We start from the raw sequence: 17,911 nt of genomic DNA on the forward strand, positions 1-17,911 counted from the left end.
TATGCTTTCCGAGTAGCATGTTAAAAATAATGTGTACCAGAGTGGTGGCACTAACATAAATTGTCATTCATAGTATCTCCTTCTCAGGCTTCATATCTGAAATAATCTTTTAAAATGTATATGAATATTTTGCCTGTGTGCACGTATATGTACCATGTGCACCCTGGTACTCACAGAGGTCAGAACAGGGGGTCGGAGTCCCTGAAGTTGGACTCACAGATGGATTTGAGTCACCATGAGGGTGCTGGGAACCAAACCAGGCTCCTCTGCAAGAGCAACAAATGCTCTTAAGCCACTGAGCCATTGCTCCATGGCTGAGCTGGAGCTCAATAGCAATAAGCCTACGGAAAAGTTGCAAGGACAAAAAAACCCTATAAATTCATTCATTTGTTCATTCATTCATTCATTCATTCATTCATTCAGATAGGGTCTCGCTACATGCCTAATTCAGTCCATCTTCAAATTCCTCAGTCCGCTCTCCCAGAGCTGAGATAGAAGATGTGTGATGCAATGCAAGGCATAACAAAGTCTTTTTTCAAAAGCTACAACTACATCTAGGCACACAGTATTCCTCTCGATGTGAAGGGACGGGGCAGCACAGACTTTGACAAAAGTACATCACAGTAATGTATGGGACAGTCATCCCATGCCCCCAACAGAATACATTCAGAACTCCTGCTGCAGCCTTGTCAAAAAGTAATAAACTGAGTCTAATTGTGAGAAAATAGACAATACCAAGCTTTCTACAAAATAACTGTGCAACTTAAAAGTAGCAGTGTCGGGGCTGGAGAGATGGCTCAACGGTCCTCCAGATGTCCTGAGTTCAATTCCCAGCAACCACATGATGGCTCACAACCATCTGTAAAGAGATCCGATGCCCTCTCCTGGTGTATCTGAAGACAGCTACAGTGTACTTATATATAATAAATAAATAAATCTTTAAAAGAAAAAAAGTAGCAGTGTCAGTCAAGTGTGATGGCACAAACCTTTAGTCCCAGGACACAAGAGGCAAAGGCAGGCAGACAACTATGCATTTAAGGTCAGCCTACTAGTCAACATAGAGAGTTCTGGGACATCCAAAGTTATGTGAAAGAACAGTCTCAAAAAGGGGGGGGGGGGGGCTGGAGAGATGGCTCAGCCGTTAAGATCACTGACTGCTCTTTCAGAGGTCCTGAGTTCAAATCCCAGCAACCACATGGTGGCTCACGATCATCCATAACTCTAGTCCCAGGGGACCTAATATCCTCTGCTGAATTCCAAAGACACCAGGCACACATCTGGCCAGCATACATATACGAAGACAAAACATACACATACACAAATAAAAATAAATCTAAAATAGCTTTTAAGTAGGCCAGAGAGACAGCTCAGAAGGTAAAGTTGCTTGCCACAAAATGGACAACCTGAGTTTGCTCCAAGCAGGGAAGGAAAGAACTGACTCTTGCAGGGTTGACCTCTGACCTCCACACATGCACCCGCACACAATAAGTAGCGATGCCATGGACTATAAAGAATACTTCAGGAACAGTCTCAGCTTCAAGGAGATTAAAAGGACACCCCATCTCAACACAGCACATTGTCCTAGAGTTTCCTTTCCCTGTAAAAGACACTCAGGACCAGTGGGGAATCTGAAAGGAATCTGCACACTGGATTATAGTACACTTGTGAGATTAATTTTATACATAGGTGACTCTATATGAGAATTTGGTGATTCTAAAAATTATACACTAAGAGTTGAGAATACATGACTGTAACAACTGCACTTGGGAGGCTGGGGCAAAAACGTAGTGATTTAGAAGCCAGTCCCTGGGCTGGAGGGATTGCTCAGAGGTTAAAAGCACTGACTGCTCTTCCTGAGGTCCTGAGTTCAATTCCCAGCAACCACATGGTGGCTCATAACCATCACTAATGAGATCTGGTGTCCTCTCCTGGCATGTAAGCATATATGCAGGGAGAACGCTGTATATGTAATAAGTGAATAAATAAATCTTTGGGAAAAAAAAAAACAAAAACCGGGTTGGGGATTTAGCTCAGTGGTAGAGCGCTTGCCTAGGAAGCGCAAGGCCCTGGGTTCGATCCCCAGCTCCGAAACCCCCCCCCCCAAAAAAAAAAACAAAAAAAACCAAAACAAACAAACAAACAAACAAAAAAAAAAAAAAAAACCTGCTCTCGGTCTTAGCGCCATCTTCCTTGAGACTCCTGCGCCATGAGAGCGAAGTGGCGGAAGAAGAGAATGCGCAGGCTGAAGCGCAAGAGAAGAAAGATGAGGCAGAGGTCCAAGAAAACCATCTTGTGCACCCACGAAGCCTGCGGGAGCAGAAGTAAGGGATGCTGAAGGCCGGGACGCCGGAACAAGTAGTTGGACTGTATGCTGCTGTCGGTAATAAGTCTCAGGAGACCTGGAACGTCACCTCGCCGAGGTGACGAAAACGACTGCCTTCCTCACAACCAAAATAGTCCGGCTGGCCCTCTGCCCTGAACCTTTGGCATTCTGGACTAGTTCTGTCCTCTCTTGTGGCCAAGTGTAACCCTCTTGCTGTCAGCAGAAGAAAAAAAAAACCCTGCACATATGTAGCAGATGTACAGGTTGGTCATCGTGTGGGTCCAACAACTGGATCGGAGGCTGTCCCAAAAGCTGTTGTCTGTACATGGGATATGGTCTTCTAGCTGGACTGCTTTGTCTGGTCTCAGTGGGAGAAGTGCCAAGCCTTGCGGAGACTAGGAGTGCCAGGGTGGAGGGGTATCCAGGGGGTTCCTACCCACTCAGAGGAGAAGGGGAGTGGAGGAAGGATTGTGGGAGGGAGTCACTGAGTGGGATGTAAAGTGAATAAGTAAAAAATAAAATTAAATTTAAAAAAAAAGGAAGTCAGCCCCACCTATATACCATGTCTAAAAACAGGGAGGGAGGGAGGGAGGGAGGGAGAAAGGGAGGGAGGGAGGGGGAGAGAGAGAGAGAGAGAGAGAGAGAGAGAGAGAGAGAGAGAGAGAGAGAGAGAGTGTGTGTGTCACTGAAATAATTAGGACACATTTGCCACTTCCTCTCACCCATTCAGAAAACGTTAGACACCTTCTATTAATTATTTGTCTCACAGATAACACAGCAGAGGTGCGACAGTGCACTTGTAACCCTGGTGATTCTTTGTAATACTCTTGCAACTTTCCTGTGGATCTAAAATTCTGACCAAAATAAAATTTTGAAACATTGTCTCATTATGAGCCCAAGCTGCCCCCAAACATGCACTCTCTCTGCCTCAGCCTCCTGAGTCCCAGGATTACAGCCATGGACCACCGTGCCTCACTCAAGTACTGTTGAGACAGAAGATGTGGTACAGGGATGAGCGAAATCCTAGGTCTTTGCAACAGTCAGCAAAGGAAGTAGTAGCATTATTTACTCTCTCTTTTGGTGCCTTTATCCGTGTTCTCTATCTTTTATATGTGCTGTGAGGATGTTGGTGACTGTACATGCCAGAGCATGAGTGTGAAGGTCTGAGGACAACTTTGGAACCTTAGGTATTGGTCCTTATCTTCCAGGTTGATTGAGGCAGGATCTCTTGCTGCATGTTCCAAGGGCATTCTCCTACCTCTGCCTCATTTTCCTGTAGGAGCACTGGGGTTACAGACATCTGCAGCCATGCCTAGCTTGGCAAGGGTCTGAGGATTCGAACTCGGGTCTTCATCTTTGAACAGCAAACACTTTACCCACTAAGCTGTCTCCCCCACAGTATTGTTCACTTTGTAAAGGAACATGCGACATAGTGGACGTTGACATGAACCAGGTTCATTCACATCACTTCTTTACATCACTCCTAGAGTACTTAAGGAGTGAGCATCTGGGCATAGTTCTAAGGGCTCTATGTGAATTATTTAATTTGATCCTCTCAACAACAGGATAAAGTGGGCACTATTACCGCCCTACACAGGTAATGTAATTTGTCTTACATCAGCAAGCTGCTTTAGAAATGGAGCCAAAACTTATATCCATTAAGACCCAGCACTCTCATCCAACCTGTGCTATTACCATTTGCAAAAATGTCCTCTATCTCAGTCCTCATAATCACTCATTCAGACTACTAGGAAAGCCTCTGATTGTGGACTAATTAAAACTGTCCCCAAATATTTAAAATGCCAACCAGTTCCCATCAGTCATTAATATGCTGCTGTTTGGCCTGTTCACCACGGTAATGCTTCCTGACCTGCTAGTGTTCCTCACCCTTCGAGAATGTCTTCCAATTTCTTCCACAACCTCTTCACTATCACGCACATGTCCTTACACTCCAGTCACACCAAATGCTTGCAGTTCTATACCAGTGCTATGTGGGGCTTCAGCCTGGAACACCATGCACCTCACATTCCAACCTGAAGATTTTGTATTCAAGTTCCTGAATACTGCAGGCTAATTTAGCATCTCCACGCTTTCCTGGCATTTCTATCATACCGTGTGCTTCACTTTATCATTGTTCAGATACATCACACACACACACACACACACACACACACACACACACACCACACACACACACACCACACACACACACCACACACACCACACACACACACACCACACACACCACACACACACACCACACACACCACACACACACACACACCACACACACACCACACACACACACACAGACACACACCACACACACACAAACACACCACACACACACCACACACACACCACATACACACACACACACACCACACACACACTACACACACACCACACACACACACACACCACACACACCACACACACACACCACACACACCACACACACACCACATACACACACACACACCACACACACACCACACACACACCACATACACACACACACACACCACACACACACTACACACACCACACACACACACCACACACACCACACACACACACACACACACACACCACACACACCACACACACACCACATACACACACACACACCACACACACACCACACACACACCACATACACACACACACACACCACACACACACCACACACACACCACACACACACCACATACACACCACATACACACACACACACCACACACACACCACACACACACACACACACACCACACACACACTACACACACCACACACACACACCACACACACCACACACACACACACACACACACACCACACACACCACACACACACCACATACACACACACACACCACACACACACCACACACACACCACATACACACACACACACACCACACACACACCACACACACACCACACACACACCACATACACACCACATACACACACACACACCACACACACACCACACACACACCACACACACACACCACACACACACCACACACACACCACACACACACCACACACACACCACACACACACCACACACACACACCACACACACACACACACACACACACACCACACACACCACACACACACCACATACACACACACACACCACACACACACACCACACACACCACACACACACACACACACACACACACACACACACACATCTCACCATTGCCGTCTCCTTCCTTCCTCCCCCAACCCTAATTCTTGGGAGGCGTCCATCTTTCCCCTGTGCTTCAGAGGACCAATAACCCTAGCTCAAGCAGTGGGCTCTAAACAAGCCTAATCAATTCCCCTGACAATAGTATTCAGTTTAACATGGGCATAAGTCTAAGGTTGCCCTAAGGAAGGATTCATATGCTATAGCTGAAGAAATTTCTTTCTCTTACCCACACCTGCTGAATCTTACCATGGAAAACAAGCAACACCGGCTTCTTAACCTTCAAGATCCATTTTAGGATGAAGACTTGTTGTGGGCAAAAGAGCTAAGAGATCAAAAGGACTTGTGTACTTGATGGCTGGTTGAACTTTTAAATTTACCAGTCACAGACTATACACCTATTCTCTTATGTAAGATGATGACTGATGACTGATTTTTGGATAGGTAAGAGAGCTTTACTTGTTTCCACTGTTTAAGCCCAAATCTAAATGAGGTAAATTACACACACTCAATAGATAATTCTCAGAACACAAAGACCCAAAAATCTCCATTTTGACCAGGTTATGCTTTGCATAGTCTCTGAGGAAGACAGAAAACCCAAATAATTATAGAAAAGACATAGATAATGTCGAGAAAAGAATGCAACTAAACAGGGGTACAGACAGAAAAATATGACTGATGATTTCACCGGCTGATGAAGAAAGAATTCTGCTAAGTGCTTTAGGAAACAGGGATTAGAAAAAGACACAAAGTGAAAACCCTCCAGCCATCCCCCCCCAACATTTTGTTTCAACTTTTATTAGTACTAGCTACATTTTCTTTTGTAAGCATGATTCATGAGTACATGGGAGGTTTCTTTTTAACCTTTCTATATCTCCTTAAATATTTTATACTTATTAAAGCATATGATTGCAATAAAAGCCATTACTTTGGCAAAAAAAAAAAAATAAAAAGCACTTTTCATTTATAACTGCCCAAGGTTATCACACTTAAAATTAGTTCTTATTCTCTAAAATTAAATTTAAAAAAAAAACTTGCTTTGTGTGAAAATTTAATACCTCAGAAATGTAAAGATCAGCTTGCTTTAGCAACTCTCCAATGATCAGGACATTTGAGGTAGTGCCGTCCCCTGTGATATGGTCTTGGGCTGCTGCCACTTTTGCTATGATGGAAGCTGTTGGGTGTTGAATTTGCTGGAAAAGGTAAACAGCAGATTTAAAAAGAAACTGTGAGGAAGAAGGCCACTAAATCCAAGATAGCCCAAGGGTCAATAGTAAAATTAACAAACAAACTTCATGCTGCACATTTACAAGTTCTACATTATCAACATTTAGTAAATGTCAAATCCGAAGTTTTAAAGTTGAGAATTAATGAGGTTTGAACATTGTATGAAAGTCTTTGCTTCAAAATGCAATGACATTTCCAAGAAGAGATTAAGCCCTTCAATCTCAAAGAGGAAGATATTTATGAACACTGCAAAGGACTTTTTCTTTTTTGCATGATTACAAAGACTATAATGAAGTGCTCTGAAAAGATGTTATTAATTTGTAAGTCTCCCTAAGCTATCAGACTCTATAAACATTTGAAAACAGCCGAAATTCATTCTGTTGAGGTTTAATCCAACAGTCATATCTCAAGACTGCAGTATTTAGCTGACAGCCTTAAAAGTACAAATTGTGGGAGCTGGAGAGATGGCTCAGTGGTTAAGAGCACTGACTGCTCTTCTAGAGGTCCTGAGTTCAATTCCCAGCAACCACATGGTGGCTCACAACCATCTGTAATGGGATCAGATGTCCTCTTCTAGTGTCTGAATGAAGACAGCTACAGTGTACTCATGTAAATAAAATAAACATTAAAAAATTACATTAATAAATACAAATTGTGGGGTCAGGTGGTCTTGGGGCAGGCCTTTAATAAAAAAAAAAAAAGCAAGAAAAAATGTTGGGCCAGAGAGATAGCTTAGCCATTAAGAGTATGTTCTGCTCTTGCAGGAAGTGGAGTTTAGTTCCCAGTACCCAGAGATGACTCACAATTGCCTTAAGTCCAGCTCCAAGGAATCTGACACCCTTTTCTGGCCTCTGCAGGTACCAGCATACATGTGGCATACTCAGATAAACCCTCATACACATAACATTTAAAAATCAATAAACCCTTTTTTAAACCTATTTACTTATTATATACACAGTGTTCTGCATATATATCTGCATGTCAGAAGTGGGCACCAGATCTCATTATAGATGGTTGTGAGTCACCATGTGGTTGCTGGGAATTGAACTCAGGGCTTCTGGAAGAGCAGTCAGTGCTCTCAACCTCCGAGCCATCTTTCCAGCCCAATAAATCCTTAAAAATATACATTGTAAGATTGAAAGTATAGCTTAGTGGTGAAGAGCACTTGCCTAACATGTGGGAGCCCAACACTCAGTCTCTAGCATTGCAAAAAAAAAAAAATGTTTTTTCAAGACAAGGTTTCTCTGTGTAGTCCTAGCTGTCTTGGAACTTGATCTGTAGAACAGGATAGCCCCAAACTCAGAGATCTGCCTGTCTCTGCCTCCTGAGTGCTGGGTTTAAAGGCATGTACCACCAAGCCCAGCTAAAATAATTTTTCTTTCATTTATGTGCATTGGTGTTTTGCCTGCATGTATGCTTATGTAAGGAACTGGAGGTACAGGTAGTTGTGAACTCCCACATGGGTTCTGGACATTGTACCAAAGTCCTCTGGAAGAATAGCCAGTGCTCTTAACCACTGAGCCATCTCTCTAGCCTTCAATAAACTAACAAACATGCAGAGTGCACCCTACCACCACCATGTTGAACCTAGAGGCTTGCACATGTGAGGGAAGTACTCCTACCATGAGCTGCATTCCTGACCCATGTGCCATGTTTTTAATTAACATACAGTTTATCAAAGCCAGCAGCATCTGGGCATTGTATCTAATACTTGAATCTAACACTCAGGAGGCTGAGGCAGGCAAGAAGGTATTGTGAGTTTGTGGCCAGCCAGGGCTACATAGGCAGAGCCCATCGGAGAAAATAAAAGGAAGAAGAACATTAGCTCACCATCTCGTGAAGCAACACATTGCCATCTTTGGTGAGTTTGATGTCACCTGCCCCAGAAACAAGCCTATAAAAAGAACAACGGTACTTATTAAACTACACAAGCCAAGAATCAAAGAACACTCCCGGTTCTTGCCATCCATGGTCCCAAACATAGATGACTAGGCTTGGAAACTCGACACTGAGCCATGGGGTGATGTGTGGAAGTGACTGCCAATTGCATCTCATGGAATTAGTTCTCCCTGATGACCTTATAGTAATCTCATTGCAAACGGAGCCTTTATGGGTTTAAAGGGCAGCTGCTGAGTTATACACATTGGCTAATGAAAAGTATAAGACAGGGCTGGAGAGATGCCTCAGAGGATTAAGAGCACTGGCTGCTCTTCCATAGGACCTGAGTTCAATTCCCGGCAACCACATGGTGACTTATAACCATCTGTAATGAGATCTGGCGCCCTCTCCTGACATGCAGACGTACATGCAAGTAAAATATTGTATACATAATAAAAATACGTATTTTTTTAATAGTATGAAACAGAGTATAAATCTACAAACTTTGGTAGGTTTTTAATCTAGGTGAGTGTCATGATTCAGTCACTGAATTTAGCTGTCTCATCCCTTGCATTTATTTAATCACTGAGCTCTGTCAATTCCACAGTTAAAATGCCTTTGGACCTCTTCTCTCCAATTTTATTGTTATCCTTCCTACGCTGCTTAGACAGCGTTTTGTCTCCAAATTTTAATCAACTCTCCATGCTATGTATTTCTAAAAGGCAATGGGACTCAGTGTCCAGACCACCAATCCTTCAAAGATGTTACATTCTCTACCACTTTCAAGATAAAAACCCAGGGACTTTAGCAGTAACATACTTGGTCTTTTCCAAATTCTCCTGTTCCGTCAACCAGTATTCCCACAGTAGGTCTTTCAGTTCCCTTAATGCATTATAATGTTTATTTCTGATGGACTTACACCACTGGGAGGCCTTGATTTCTGACACTCATTCTTCTACAACTCTGATCAAGCATCCCCTGATATCTGAGAAGATTTTCCTTCAGTACTCAGTAAATGTACCCTTTTCCCTTTACAGTCCTCTGTAAAATGATTTGCATCTATATATAATTGGCATACCTGTCATGGCCATGTCACTTTAAGAATTGATACCATCTCAAGGGTTAGAGCGACGGCTCAGCAGTTAAAAAGCACTTATTGTTTTGCAGAGGATCTGAGCTTGGTCTCCAACACCCGTATCAGATGGCTTACAACTGCCTATAACTCTTAGGGATCTGTCACCCTCTGACCTCGGGGGGCATCTGCACACACGTGATGCACATAAACTCAGACAGATGTACACAGATAAATATAAATCAGTCTTTTTTTAAGGAAAGAACAGAAACTATCTCATCTGTTTTCCCAGCATCTAGTGTTAAGTGGATTCGTTTACTATTTAGTGCTACTTTGCTCATTCCTCTCAGGGTGTGTCTTTCCCAAGATACATTTTGATATCTCCTGCTCTTCTTTTCTTCCTTCGTAAAAGCATGTTGCTAACTAAACATATGTATGTCCAAATGGATGACTAAATATGAAGAACTGTAAAGAGAGTCGCAAGAACTTGACTAAGTACCTACAGTTGGAAGATAATGGAACTTGAATTTGAACCTCTGCCTGCCTAGCTCCAAAGCTAGTACCCGCATGTCTGCCACATCAAAACAATACTGTCTGCGAAGCTGCAGCCCCAACGTCTGTTGAGCGCGCGCACAAGGTTTAAGTTCATCCCCAACACGAGAGAGATAGAGGGAGCATCAGAAGCGTTTTCAACACAACGTTTCCTGAGACCCACAGTATGAATAGACTGTTTTGTGAATCTTAGTGAAAAGGGGATGGCGCCACAGCTTCTATTGATGGAGTCTTTTTTTCCGGGGAGGCGTTCTCTTCCTCGGCTAGAAAACTCTAAGAACAGGAATGAGAGATAGGAAACCGGGTGTCTAGGTGTCGCAGCATTGCTCATAGGCTTTTACTGATCAGCATTAGAGGGAGCCGCGACACCCCGCACACCCTAGCGGCATCTCACATTTTTAGCGCGCCCTTAGGACCCAAGCTGGGACGCAGCACATCCTGCAATCCTCGGGCGGCGCATATGTTCACAGCCAAGGCCGCTTGGCTCCGCGTCACTTCAGCCCCAGGGTTGGCGATTTTGATTGCAGCCATGGTTCAACCGTCCAGCCCCTAACTCGCAACTCGGAACCCTGGCGCCACGCCCACACTCCGGAGCTTCAACCAGTCGGCGCCATAACAGGAAGTGACGCTATCACACCTCGGAAGCTAGAATCTCCTGAGTGCTGGGCGCGAACATGGCGTCCTCCACCTCTGCTCGGACACCGGCGGGGAAGCGAGTGGTGAATCAGGAAGAACTGAGGCGTTTGATGAAGGAGAAGCAGCGCCTTAGCACCAACCGGAAGAGGATAGAATCCCCGTTCGCCAAGTACAACCGTCTGGGGCAGTTGAGCTGCGCGCTATGTAACACCCCGGTCAAGAGCGAGCTCCTGTGGCAGACCCATGTTCTGGGAAAGCAGCACCGGGAGAGAGTAGCGGAGCTGAAGGGCGCCAAGGGAGCAACCCAGGGCCCATCGGCCGGCACTGCACCTCAGCCCACCAAGAGGAAAACGACGGATGTGGAGAGCCAAGACGCCAAGAAAGCCAAGGCCTCCGTGGATCAGGTACAGCCCTCCACCTCAGCCTCATCCGCCAACTTTGAGAAATCGGGAAAAGAGGCCACTCGGGTGGCCTCCAGTAAAACTGGACTCGGTTTACTCCCTGATTATGAAGAGGAGGAAGAGGAAGAGGAGGAAGAAGAACTGGGAGGTGGGGAAGAAAGAAGGGACAGCAGCAAGCATCTTCCCGATGCACAGGGCAGAGAACACTCACTTGCCTCTCCGAGGGAGACAACAAGCAATGTGCTGCCAAATGATCCCTTTAATACAAATCCTCCCAAGGCCCCCTTAGTTCCTCACTCAGGGTCAATTGAGAAAGCAGAAATACACGAAAAAGTGGTGGAAAGGAGAGAGAACACCGCCGAAGCATTACCAGAAGGATTCTTCGACGACCCTGAGGTAGATGCAAAGGTCCGGAAGGTTGATGCCCCAAAGGATCAGATGGACAAAGAGTGGGACGAGTTTCAGAAGGCTATGAGGCAAGTCAACACTATCTCTGAAGCGATCGTCGCTGAAGAGGATGAGGAGGGACGGCTGGACCGGCAGATTGGAGAGATTGATGAGCAGATAGAATGTTACCGTCGAGTGGAAAAGCTTCGGAATCGCCAGGATGAAATAAAAAACAAACTTAAAGAGGTTTTGACCATAAAGGAGCTTCAGAAAAAGGAAGAGGAGAATGTGGACAGTGATGACGAGGGAGAATTACAGGATTTGCTGTCTCAGGACTGGAGGGTAAAGGGGGCTTTGCTGTAAGGTTTTGAAGACCCAAGCATTCCATAGGTCTCCGCTGCCCCCTAAGAAGTGCTGTGTCCAAGTTCTTGGTTCCTCTGTCCTCGGATACCCTTGTTGGGATAAAGTAAGCCAGTGAGCAGTAATACTTTGGGGATGGTACTGCGTGCGGTGCTATTTATTATAAAATGTTTGAGGTAAAACTGTTTCTGACATTTTTGAAACTCTAACCACAGATTGCCAAGTTTTCTCATTGTTACAGGCTCAATGTGTTTTTTTCGGTTGTAAATATTGCACATAGCTAAGTATATATTTATACAAGTCACTGTTTTGAACCTTACAGAAGTCAGATAAAAAAAGACACGTTTATATGACCTCGATGTATATATATTTTCAAGCCTTAAACTCCAAGGGTTGGAGCTTTGGGAAGGTTGTTCTTAGAAGGCTACTCATAAACACATATTCTTCATAAAACAGTGAATGAATGTTCTTTTTTCAAAAGCATCCAAACATCCAGTCCCAAGCACAGTGTTTGTTTCGACAAGGTCAATAACTGTTAAGTTGTACATCAGTATCACCAGTGACACTTTTGATTGTTCGTGGAATGCCAAAGCACCTATGACGCTTTAGTGCCTGAGCCCTGAACTTAGACGCCATAAATCTACATGGGATTCGGATGACAATATTCCTGAATATTCCCAGGTTATTCTAATATATGCTTAAGCTGGAGAGGCAGCGGCCCTAAGTGTAAAACCTATATATATATTTTTTTTTCAGACTTTATTTTCCTTGAGCATGTTCTGTAGTTGCTGTAGCCCCTGCCCCGGGTGGTGCTAAGCAGACAGGGTTATGGGAATGCTAGGCCAGTACTCCACCACCACCAAGCCGGTTTCTGAATGAAGGAAATATTCCCCCATTTCATCCCTGCCCCATGGAGTCTGAGATTTTATTTTTGTGGTAAATTAGGCATGCGTTTACAGGTTCTTCCAGTGGCAGGGAGATATTTAAGTAGCCAGGAAAGCAATGCCCATTGCCTTATGTTGGATACCGATAGTTGATGGTCCTACTTGCTTTGGAGGATGAGATGTTCAAAAAGGAAGATAAGCAGCAGCGTTTTATGTACAGCATCGTCTGATTTGCTGCTACTGATAGTAGTGGCTAAGCATACTGTTCATAGGCCAGGCAGGATCCTAAGTGCTTCTCATACATTAACCCATTCCAGTTCAGGCTTTATTAGGGAAACCACCAATAAAAAAAAAGACCTGAAAGTCTTGAAAGCTGGATGTGGTGCCTCATGCCTGACATCTCCGCTTTTGGAAAGCTGGGGGAGATGCATCCTGGACTATGTAGTGAGACATTTTCTAAAATGAAGGCGCAAAAGTCCTTTACTTCTAAAGGATTGTTTTTACAGGTAATGTGGAAATAAATGGAGGAATTTTTTTTTTTAAAGTCTTGATTTTATTTTTTATGTATGCGAGTAAACTGTTGCTCCCTTCAGACACACCAGAAAGGGCATCGGCTCTACAGATGGTTGTGAGCCACCATGTGGTTGCTGGGATTTGAACTCAAGGCCTCTGGAAAAGCGGTCAGTGCTCTTAACTTCTGAGCCATCTCTCCAGTCCTTGTTTTGTTTTTAAACTGAAGGATTTTTTTGACAATTAGGTGTTTCTCTAGTTGTATATAGTATGGAAGGAGTCTAGGACAAGGAACTGGGAAATTATGTGGACACTACTTCAAAAGTAAAGTGACTGGTTAATTATAGACTAAGGGGATGGGGAATAACAGAATTTCTCAGGGAGAGCTAACATTTTAGTGACTAGAAGAAAAAAATGTAGAAGGGATAAGAATAGGATGCCAAAGGAATTTTTAAGAAATGATTTATTGGGGTTGGGGATTTAGCTCAGTGGTAGAGCGCTTGCCTAGGAAGCGCAAGGCCCTGGGTTCGGTCCCAGCTCCGAAAAAAAGAACCAAAAAAAAAAGAAATGATTTATTTCATGTGCATTGCTGTTTTGCCTGTATGTATGTCTGTGCAGTGATGTTAGATGTCAGTTGTGAGCTGTCATATGGTTGCTGGGAATTTGAACCTGGATGCTCTGGAAGAGTAGGCTGTGCTCTTTAACCACAGAGCCAACTCTCCAGTCCCAGGATTTTCTTTTAGGTGTGAGTCTCGAGATGACATTGTCTGACTTTGGTATGTGCCACACGGTTAATTGTCTTGCTGCTTATGACATAAAGTCTGAATTCTTTAACTGCCAACTGATTACTATTTCAGTTTGAAAATCACAAAGGGCATACCTGCCTCAGATGTCTGACCCCCACACTGAGAATTTTCAGTCATTTTCAGTATGCAAGGAAGAACAAAGGCGGTTTGAGAGGGAATGAGGATCTGCAGGAGCACTTTCGTTAGAAATATAAAGCTAGGCATTGTGGGTATATCTGTAATCCTAACACTAGCAAAGCGGAGGCAGGAGAATTGTTATTTTGGGGGCCATACATTTGACAATAAGACCCTATCTCAAAAAACTAAAGCACAAAAATACAAATCATATTTTAAATCATTTAGTAGCCATTTTAAAAACAGGTGAAGTTTTAATGTTTTTAGTTACTCTGCTATATCCAGATATTAACATTTCAGCAATATTTAAAGACTACTGAATACTTTTGCGTACATTTTGAAATCTAAGTGTATCTAACAGCATATATATTTTCAGTGTTCAATAGGCATTCCTAAAGGACAGCACAGATCTAAAAGTTACTTAGGTGAAAAGAAAACACCCAGAGGAAGTAGTGAGCAGAAGTTTCACTCTTGGCAGCTGGGGAGGTTAAGGTGTGGTTAGGTGTGGCTTATCATTGAATATGTCATGATATAAAGATAAAGTCTGCCTTTATCTGTGTGTGTGCTCGGGGAGTGCACTTGCACATCCACAGAGACAGGAACAGTGGTGGGCCACCCAGCATGCATGCTGAAAACAAACTCAGGTCCTTTAGAAGCAGCAAGTGCTCTTAACCATTCAGCCATCCAGGCCCATCAGTTAACATTTTATTCTTGAATGATTCTTCTAAAGGCATAAGGGATGTCAGGTGTGTTGATGCACTTGAACTACCGCTACCTTTCAAGGGGACCAAGAATCTCAAACTCGGATTCAGTAGTTCTTATTAAGAGCAGTAGAGAAGGACCCCTGATTATATCCAGCGCTCAGGAAGTCCTTGTTAAATTTGAGATCAAGGGAACAGCTATGGCAGTGAGCAGCTCCACAGACTTCAAAGATAATTACGTGCTCTGAGCCGAGCCAGGTTTGATGTTCAACTGTGCTGCTCCCTATTTAAAACAGTCCAGTCCACCCCAACTCGGAAAAGAAAGAATGCTAACCCATTTGCCCAGCGCTCTACAGTCATGAAATGCTTCCGAGTGTTCCGCTCAACGATGCCAATAATAGGCGCCCTTCTGGTACTCGCAGGGAAAAGTATAAAATCCAGACCTTACACCAGCAAACACCAGATTAATAGGGACTGATAAGGCAGAGCAGTTGCCAACGCAAAGCCCAGTTTAAGCTGGTCCGCTTTATTTTGCAGGACGGGGGTTTTGAACCCAGGCCCTTAGACATGCTAAGCAAGGGGTCCATCAGGTAGCGGGATCCTTAGCCTGTTCCACCTTTCAGTAGTTAACAATCTTAGCTGTGTCACCTCTCTAAACTTCAGTTTCCTCAAAATCAAATGAAAATACATAATCCTCACGGGGATGCAGTGAGAATCTATGAATCATTCTGAATCTTAATGAAAAATAAAATTTCTGCCAGAGAAGCACCAACTGGCTAACAACTTGGCAATATGCAGAAGATTAAGTTTATCAGTGGGAATGATGCTTGCTGGACATCAGTTGTCTTTTAAGGACTAAATGTGAATCCTGATTTAGGTTTTTTTTTTTTTTTTCTTGTACATTTTACTATGTCTGCCTTGTGTTTCTATTGCATTTCCACCGTCAGCTGACTTCATCCAGTCACGTGGATTTAAATATCACCTTTGTATGGCTCTGAGTTTGACGACCTTTCTCTTCTAGAACTTCAGCCTACAGCCAGGGCAGAGCTAAGAGCATTGCAGAGATGTTGAGACAAGCCCCGACCACTTTACCACACTACCAAGTCACTACTGGGTTGTAAGAGCTAGTAAATGCCACTGTTGTTTAAGTCCTTGAGAAGTAGATTTCCATTTGCAGGTTGACATCCTACCTATGAAATGGTGGTTTTCTGCCTCTTCTAGCTTCTGTACCAACTCATTAGAATGTTTAGTAAGTGTTCCAAATTTAACGAATTTCAAATAGCTTTCATCCTTTTTAAAAACTTCTCAAGTGGAGCCACCAACCTAATCAGGAATTAAGGCAGCCACTGGGAGTTTCTCACCTCCAAGTCTAGGGCATTAATTAGGTCCTGTTCCACCTCTAAAATATGTCCAGAATCTCTACTTCTGTCTGCCTTGGTTCTAGCCACTAATGTCTCCCAGACCACATAGCCTTTCCCCGTTGCCCAGCCACTGTCTTTTAATGAAGTATAGTAATCCTTTTTAAATGTTCAGTTGTCATTGAGAATCCCTCATTATGTTTCCATGACACAAAGAAAGGCCAAGCCCTTAGTAAGACTGCATGCCCTTAAAGGGTGGGTAAGTATTCCTTACAAGCTGCCTCAAATGAGCTCCACTGAGGACAGAAGGGGACAGGGAAACAACCTTCAAACCAGCAATGTAATGAAATTGAATATGTGTGTGTTAGAGTCTCTGTGTGTGTGGCTGGGCACAAGGGGTGGGCAAAGAGGAGATTTAAAATGGGAGCTTTGGAGAAAGAGAGAAAAGTAGACCAAGACAGGCAAAATGTACAGACATCTCAGGAAATAGTACCTTCAGGTACGTGGAAAGAAGTGTGTGAGATAGGGCAGGTTATCTGTTGGAGCTAGATTATAGCAACTTTATACACCACCCTGAGTTTAAACTTTTATTCAAAACCAGAACTCCAGTGTGGTAAAGAAGAGGGCAAAACCACAGCTTTTGTCCTTACTCAGAAGAAGATGGTATGACTGAGAAAATGGAGTGCTCTCTGTATCTGGATTTTTCTTGCAGTTAAGAATTGCTTCTCTGGTCACAGCTTCTAGAACCATCCAAAGGACATAGTAGGTTCCTCATTAGAAACCCTAATACTTGATTTGGCATTTGACTTCTAGAAACTATTCAAGAAGAAACTATTATAATGAACATGGCCTTATGCCTTGGGGGAGAGTAATTTTCTTGAAAATTTTAATTATGAAGTATAAGCATGTGGAGAACTCTGTCTCTGAGGGGGGGAAAGTTTAAAGCAGGAGCACTAGCTAACACCGAAGTTTTAAATGTGAAACAGGCAGGTTCTGTTTTGCTTTGTTTATGGTGCAGGGCCTCAAACTCAGTGCATCACGCCTGGCTACACACACGCTAGCACTGACCTCCAGACCCAGTCCCAGGGTCTGCTGGACTAGAGCCTCCTGACACCTCAGTGGGAGCTCTTGAAGAGAGTTCCAGGGGTGGAGAGGTGGTTCAACACTTAAGAGCACTGGCTGCACTTCCAGAGGACCTGGGTTCAATTCCCAGAACTTACATGGTAGCTCACACTAATCTTTAACTCCAGTTCCAGGACTTCTGACACCCTCAGATATTAATACAGGCAAAACACTAATGAACATAAAACAAAAGTAAATTAAGAGCGAGTTAGTTCCAGAGGATCCTTTGCTAGGGGACACCTAGGTGGCATTTGTGGCATCAGACATCAATGTTATGCTACAGACAATGGACTACCCAGTAGCCCAGCCTGGCCTAGGAGTTTGCTAGTTATTGGCTCTTCACAGAATGTGGGAACAGCGTTGTAAAGACCTC

At 43.8% G+C, this 17,911-nt stretch overlaps 2 protein-coding genes across 9 annotated transcripts in view; one reads left to right on the forward strand and one right to left on the reverse strand.

Moving 5' to 3' along the window:
- Cct6b (chaperonin containing TCP1 subunit 6B) overlaps nt 1-10,956 on the reverse strand; it is a 48,822-nt gene extending 37,866 nt beyond the window's left edge. Inside the window, exons 1-3 of one of the 8 annotated variants that reach the window (XM_063269529.1) lie at nt 10,897-10,956; nt 8,588-8,651; nt 6,589-6,723 (exon numbers count right to left, since the gene is read on the reverse strand). In XM_063269529.1, the coding sequence (XP_063125599.1) occupies nt 6,589-6,723; nt 8,588-8,590 (138 nt within the window). In that variant the 5' untranslated portion in view covers nt 8,591-8,651; nt 10,897-10,956. Of the gene's footprint in view, nt 1-6,588; nt 6,724-8,587; nt 8,652-9,713; nt 10,330-10,653; nt 10,872-10,896 lie in introns of those variants that run through there. The other 7 variants (NM_001014228.1, XM_063269527.1, XM_063269530.1 and 4 more) reach the window with 7 other exon arrangements.
- Zfp830 (zinc finger protein 830) lies at nt 10,927-12,391 on the forward strand. The gene has a single exon (NM_001037360.1). The coding sequence runs from the start codon at nt 10,934-10,936 to the stop codon at nt 12,044-12,046; it is 1,113 nt and encodes a 370-aa protein (NP_001032437.1). The 5' UTR covers nt 10,927-10,933; the 3' UTR covers nt 12,047-12,391.
- Nucleotides 12,392-17,911: the final 5,520 nt, after the last annotated feature.

This window comes from Rattus norvegicus, chromosome 10, assembly GCF_036323735.1.
Source record: "Rattus norvegicus strain BN/NHsdMcwi chromosome 10, GRCr8, whole genome shotgun sequence".
Lineage (NCBI taxonomy): Eukaryota > Metazoa > Chordata > Mammalia > Rodentia > Muridae > Rattus > Rattus norvegicus.

Bases quoted from the DNA above. Each gene is read 5' to 3' on its own strand.
- Zfp830 (NM_001037360.1), top strand. From the start codon at position 10,934: ATGGCGTCCTCCACCTCTGCTCGGACACCGGCGGGGAAGCGAGTGGTG.